The 7,155-nt window shown below is 46.8% G+C and overlaps 1 protein-coding gene across 1 annotated transcript in view; it reads right to left on the bottom strand.

Moving 5' to 3' along the window:
• Positions 1 to 4,064, bottom strand: part of LOC104521587 (NMDA receptor synaptonuclear signaling and neuronal migration factor-like) — a gene marked incomplete at its 5' end in the record, with an annotated part of 15,009 nt that extends 10,945 nt beyond the window's left edge. Inside the window, one exon of the mRNA XM_010163632.2 lies at positions 3,872 to 4,064. Coding sequence (XP_010161934.2) covers positions 3,872 to 4,064 — 193 coding nt within the window. The remainder of the gene's footprint in view (positions 1 to 3,871) is intronic.
• Between the last annotated feature and the right edge of the window lie 3,091 nt (positions 4,065 to 7,155).

Raw genomic sequence — 7,155 nt, 5'->3', positions numbered from 1 at the left:
CCTGGCCTTCAACACTTCCAGGGAGGAGCAGCCACAGCTTCTCTGGACAACCTGGGACACTGTCTCACTACCCTCATAGTGAGGAATTTCTTTCTAATATCTAATCTAAACCTCCCCTCTTTCAGTTTAAACCCATTTCCCCTTGTTCTGTCATTAACTGCCCTTATGAAAAGTCCCTCCCCAGCTTTCTTGTAGCCCCTTCAGGTACTGGGAGGCCACTAGAAGGTCTCCCTGGAGCCTTCTCTTCTCCAGGCTGAACAGCCCCAACTCTCTCAGCCTGTCCTCACAGCAGAGCTGCTCCAGCCCTCGCGTCATCCTGGTGGCCTCCTCTGGACTTGTTCCAGCTGCTCCAGGTCTCTCTTGTGATGGGGGCTCCAGAACTGGACACAGTATTCCAGGTGGGAATGGAAGAACCATCTCAGCCACTGAAGATGAATGGAAAGACTTTAGGTTGATACTATATATGGACTTACAGCACTGTTCAGAGCAGGAGGAATGAAGTTAATGCTTCTTTTATTTTATCCCAGGAGGAGTTCAGGCGATACCCTCAATAAGGGGAGCAGATGGGTGCACTGCCTAGAGCCCAGGGCATTGCAAAAAACAGTCACATCCTTTCAAACAGCACAGCTGAGCAGTTTCTCTTGCAATTTCAATTCTGAGACTTCCCATATGCCTGTCACTGACCCTCAGGTGTGCCAAGAGGCTGTCAGGTCCTGTTCTCTGCTCCCTCTCTGAGGGTACATGGGAGCTATAACACAAAGCTCTCTAACCACGTCAGCTCTGTCGTTCCCAATGCCAACGTACCGCATCGTGACCCTGCCAGCACAGGGACAGGCTGGCAGCCAACCTCGCTGGTTTGCAGAGTTGAAACATAGTCAAGAAATAGGTACGGTCAAAACTAGGAAATTGGTTCAAAATTTTGAAGCATGAGGCAGGAAGATAAAAATGGAGATACAGCAATTAAAAAAAAAAGGTCACGGTGGCATTTCAGCCATACAGGAGCTTCAGAGTCAAGTGAGCAAATGTCACACACAACATTTCCTATGGGATGACCCAAAGTCTGACCAAGCAAGCCCTGTCGTGACTGTATCAGGCACCCTGACCCTACTGCTCCCGAGGAAGAAGCATCACACGCTTCTCTGCAAAGCCACAGAGAAAAGGCAAAGGCTGCTTCAGTCAGGGAGCTGCTCTGAGAAAACAGAAGGTCACTTAACTATGGTTCCAATTAGTCTTCTGCACTGAGATGGGCCTAGAAAACAAACTGAAGACGCTGTTGACATTGTGCCTCATAGATGAGTAACCTTTAAGTCTGGCCTGTAACATTAATGTGAATAGATGAAATCGTTACTGTGAGACACAACCCAAAGCAGCAAGTGGCAGCTCCACCACCAGCCTTTAGCATTTCCATGGTAACACCGTGACCTACGTTTTTATTCACTTTATAAAGCAAACAACATACTCCAGGGCAAGTTTTAGGATACAAACACAGCATTCCTGTGCTGGCCAGTCCTGGAAACAGCCTAAAACCCTCAGAGATGAGATTTCACATCCCTGCTTTGCGCTGAACTCAGGTTGCCTACAATCCCCTCCACAGGAAGAGCTTTTTCTACCTCCATTGCTCAAGGCCAGCCACACCAGGTGAGCACAGGGACACACTGAGAGCTGGGCCAGATGTGCTTTATTTATTTCCAAGTCAATACTTACAGATCCCATAAGGACTGTGGTATATCCATGTGCACCTCTCACTGCTTAATTCTTATCTGCGGCCACTAAATTTGCTTGGATTCAAAAATGATCTCAAGCTTGATACACCAAGGGGACAGTGGGTGTGAGAAGGTTTCCCTGAAGGGCTTATGGATGTGTTACAAGCACAGAGAGGGCTGAGCGCTGGTCTGGGGAACCTGAGAGTGGCACATTATCCAGGAGTCACATCAGCTTCACTTCCAGGTTCTCCTTTTCTACAGTCAGAGAGAGGAACAAGCAGCTAGGGGCAGCCATAAGGCTGAGTAAAACATCAGCTTTGTAAAGGGGCATCAGAGAGGCTCCCAACCCCTCAGCTTTGACCAGGGCTCCCCAGGTCTCAGGCACCAGACCAGATCTGCCACTTCCCCCCCCATCTCCATCAGAGATCCTCTCTCCACCCTGAATGTGACCGCACCAGTACCACGAGGGCACAACAAAACCAGTAGGAGAGAACATCTCTCCCTGTAGGAAACTGGGGCTGGGGACTGCAGGACAGGACTGACAAAGACTCCAGCTGACAGAAGCAGCTGCAAAAATGACCATGACAAAGGATGTTTTCCCCATTTCGAGAAGCCTCCTCAGACCTGCCCAGCCTATCTCTGCACTGTCCATCCAACCTCTTCCTTCCCCCTGCCTCACAGACACTTCATCTCACCTGCATTAAACCCCAGCCTTTCCTACCCTTCCCTTCCTACCACTATGGGTTGTTCTTAGACCAAATATTTTATGTAATGTGTCACTGGAGTTTCTCATGCCTGAAAAAAAATAATAAACATTTTATTTTCACAAAATTGACATTCACAAAGTGTCCTGGTTTGTACCCGAGACAGAGCTGGTTTCTTTTTAGTAGCTAGAACAGCGCTGTGGTTTGGTTTCAGCTGGGATTTGTTATGAGAAAAATGTTAATAACATACCAATGTTTTAATTTGTCACTGGAAGTCAAAGGACTTTATGTTTTGCTAGTCTACAAGTGCAAGGTCTAGAGGAGGCAATGAATATTCAAATTAATAAACTGAATTGGCATTTGGATATGCCAATGGGATATTCCATATCATATAACATCATGTTCAGTGTATTAATAGGGGTCTCTCTTTCTCTCTCTGGCTTTCTCTCAGGCTTTCTCTCTCCTGGGATCGAGGTTTTGGTTTTGGGATTGTTGCTCCTCCAACAATTCACACAATTCATCCAAGAACAACTTGAAGGTCATTAGAACAGATCCAAGAAAAAAAGGTAGGGACTGATTCAGCTGGCTGTCAAAGACTAGTGTGATTGGGCTTGCTCTTTTAGCAAGAGGCATTTCCTGCCTGTAGAGGTTTAAATACACACACAGTTTACATAAAGTGATAACATCCCTCTCCGTTATGTTCTATTTAATAACTTTATCCCCTGCAAAACAGTTCAACACCATGCAACAATCTGCTACTTGTTCACAAAGGATTTTCCGTGGATTCCACAGGATTTTCAAGAGGTTTTGTAGTGAATTTATTGTCTGCAAAATGTTTTCTTTCCTCAGAGAGAAGACACAGCCCTGTTAAAAGCCAAGCGAGTTTCTCTTGTGCTCTGCTGCCCATCATAAGCTGACAGGGACAATATCTGCATCTAAAAAATTAACACATTAGCTAGCACATGCTGGTGTCCTCAAACCAGACAAGGCAAATCTCACTTTAACCCCTGTTTCAGCAAACACTGGGAATAAATCCAGAAGTTACCTTTGCCAGCAAAGACAGATTGCTGCACAAGCATTAAGCACGTTACCTTTTTTAATTCCCCAGTGAAAGCAAGAGCTGGAGTGACAAACCAGTGACAAACCAGTGCAGAAGCCTTGGGCAGTCTTTCATTTCTCAGCTGAAACTTCTTCCAAGGACATCAGCTCTAGGGGTGAATTTCTGACAGGGCACTTGTCCACTAAAAATGAACCTGTCCCCACAGGCCACCCAACCTTTGAGTCACCCAACTGCCTTTTCTCCTCGAAGGCTTCACAGATCTAGAGGCCAAGTCTTCCTGCCTCTCTGCTGCTGAGATCTCACACTAACCCTTTATATGATAAATAAATGCACTTTTATTCCAAGGCCTATGAATAAATAGGTGCATGCCACAAAATATAAACAAGATAAGTCAATTCTCTTACCTGAGCCGTTTCTACCTTCAGGATGGTTTTGTGAAAGATATTCTCCAAAAGCCCTCGCTGCTCTGCATGTCCAAGCGTCACCGAAGGCAGCAAAGGAGAGAGAAAGAGATGGGGAATGGTTAAAAGCCGAGGAAAGAAGGAACAGTTCAATATCCTGCTGTTTTCCTGCAGCTGCCTTGCCCTTATCTTCAATCTTTAAATTGGTGACACCAATTTAATCATGCTGCAACATCAGTGGGAGCTTCCTGGTTAAAGCACCTCCGTTTTCTCCTGGTCAAAGGGGAATACAGAGGTGGACTACAAGCTCAGGACTATTTTAGCCTTTAGTTTCTCTGTTAAAAGTGGAAAAAAAAAATTGAAACACACCTGCATTAACCTTGGATTTGTTTCTATGATGCACATAGAACTGGATCGCTGTCTCTAACCACCCGAAGTTAAACCCCTTCTGGCAGCCCAGGGAAGAAGGTATTTCCACTTCAGTCCCAACCATCACCCAACCTCTGGTTCCCAGTGCTCCTGCCTGTGAGCTATCACAGCTTAGACATTAATGCTAATTATCCCTTCACCTACATAACCCTAAATTCTCAAGCACCAACAATGTCCATATTTAGATGGCTGGACAACCTTCTTTCAGAGACTCCCACAACACCCCACAAAAGCAGTTCCTGGTTCTCTGATGGATTCAGGTCCAGGGGATGACTGAGATTTTACTTGAAATATATTAAGAATCAACCAGGCAGGGTGAGCTCAGCCCTTATCACACATCAAGACCTACATAAGAGAGCAAACTTATGAATATTCCAGCTAGGGGAAAGCTTTGTGTTTGCACCCTACAGAGGAAAGGAAACCTTGGTCAAGGCATGCACTCCCTGCTATACAGTAAATACAATCTCCAGTCTCCTCCTGCCAGGACACGTGTGACATCCTGCTGCCGTGCTTGTCCTCCTGCACCCAACAGACCTGTGACTCAAGAGAGCCAATTCCAGCTTTTCCCCAGCCATCCATCTTCCCCAGGTTTGTAGAACAATCTCTCTAAGGTCTGCAGCATCACAACCAGGCTGATATTTGCCCATGGACAGACCAGGGTGAAGGCTCACTGATGAAACAGCCACCCACCTCCTTGGCAAGCCAAGCCAACAGAATTCAGCAGCCAAGCACTCTCTCAGCCTGCAAGCACACCAGCATCTCCTGGGGAAGGAGAGAAAGACTTGCTGCAACGAGGAAGACCCTCCCTGCCAAGGCATCATGTCCGCTGTCTTCCTCCTTCAGAGGTGCTCAACCTCAGAACAACCCTCTCCAGTTCAAGCTGCCACAAAAGGCCACGCTCATAACAGCCATCAAACATCTTGGTGCAAAGTGGCTTTGACTTCCAAAACCACCTTCTGCTTTGTGACCTGATGCAGCAGCACATCCCAACCTGTGCAGCCAGGATTTTCCCCGCACTGCTTTTATACACCTCCTCCCAAAGAGGAAAAGGTTAACAAAGCCTCAACGCACCTCCCAGAGCGACTAGAGCTGGAAGGATTGTGAAGTCCATTTGTCATCTACAGCCAGCAACAGGAGATCAATATGAATGATGAAGAAAGAGTAATTTAATCTCCCTGGGACTAAATTTCAGCAGAGCCAAATGCAAAATGCTTTGGAGCAGCACAGCCAGAGCCGTGCAAGAAGCAAGGTTTAACTTTCAGCATCATTACAGGTCAACATACAGTGCTGAGGTCTCCTCTGTGTCCAGATTCTTGCCTGTCTAATACCAGACTGTACCTTTAGACACTGCTTTGTGGTGGCAGCTGCCCAAACTGTCTTCCTCAATGCATAAGCACCCCCAGAGATGGTCACATAGAGGTTCTGTCACATTAGGGAGCTCTATAATTAGCACGTAATCCCCACTACAAAGAACAAAGGGATGACCATCATGGTTCAACCATACAGGAGGGTCAGCACCTCATGGGTGTTCCTGGTACCCACGACCTTTCTCTCTGGGGAAAAAAAAAGCAGGACTTGGTCCTGGAGCAACATGCAAAAGTAAAGTTGGGAGCTGGAATGTGGCAACTTCAAGAAGTGGTGGAGTCCCCATCCCTGGAGGGATTTAAAAGAATTGGAGATGTGGTGCTGAGGGACATGGGTTAGTGGTGGACTCAGCAGAGTTAGCTTTGCAGTTGGACTCGATGATCTTAAAAGTCTTTTCCAACCAAAATGATTCTAACATTGGGCTATGCAGCTGTGAGAGAGCTCCTGAGCTTCTCCTGCACTCCATCTTAGAGGTGGTTAAGGCTCAGCCAAAGCCACGGGCTGATCTCATGTAGCATTGGCAACAGCCTTGCTTCGAGCAGATGGCTGGGCTTGAGACTTCCAAGATCTTCCACCATGACTTCTGAGACTTCAAAGTTTCCCATGGAAATGTCTGTCCTTGCCAGGCATCATCACCACCATTCAGAAATGGGGCACTTAGACCCTTGGGAAAGACTTTGAAGTGTCTTTTGTGCATCAGCTGTCGTTTCATGTAGAAAAAAATAATAAAGAGCAAGTTCTCAGGTAAATTATCAGTAATAGAACATGGTGATTTGGACAAAAAATGCTGAAATATAACGATGTAATTTAGTCTGTACCTCATTCAAAAGCTCCAAGAGCATGTTAGTTCATCTATCATTCTCTCCATTCATCTCTCTGCCAATACCCGAAGCAGATCTGTCTGCCTTAAAACCTGAACCAACGCTTCCCCCTCAGCTTGCAAAACACAGGCTCAAAAAAAATAAATCAGAACCAAGAACTTCCTAAGACCCAAACTGCAAATAGCTAACACACAGGCAGGGAGGAGCACTGCTGCCCTCCACCCCACCTTGTTCCACCGTGAAAATAGAGTCACTCAGAGTAAGAACCCGAGTTGAGCGGTGCTGCAGTGTCTCTAACGTCTTGTTTCCCCAAGCAGAAGAGGTATGAGGGTAAAATCCCAAGTGGCAGAGCTCCCAGAGAACAGGCAACACCCCGACCCCTCTTTGCAGCTCAGCAGCACAGTCGAGGAGCACAGAGCTACTAAAAAAATGTTGCTGCCTGGCCCAGGCTGAACCTGCAGTTCTGTCACTCCAGTTCACTTCCACTGCTCTCAGACGCTGCGGGCCAACCTCAGAGCAAAGAACGTGGCTGCTTGATCCCAGTCATCTAGTGACAGCTAACGAGGCGACGACGCCTGCACAGGACAATGTGCGACGGGGGGTTTCCACCCAATTACACTGCAAACTTCAGATTAATTTCTTTTTGCCTATTATCTCAGTGGTTCCCTTCTA

Source organism: Antrostomus carolinensis, unplaced genomic scaffold (assembly GCF_000700745.2).
Source record: "Antrostomus carolinensis isolate BGI_N321 unplaced genomic scaffold, ASM70074v2 scaffold19982, whole genome shotgun sequence".
NCBI lineage: Eukaryota > Metazoa > Chordata > Aves > Caprimulgiformes > Caprimulgidae > Antrostomus > Antrostomus carolinensis.
Note: the sequence above shows the minus strand (reverse complement) of the source record. Positions and strands in the feature narration are given on the sequence as shown.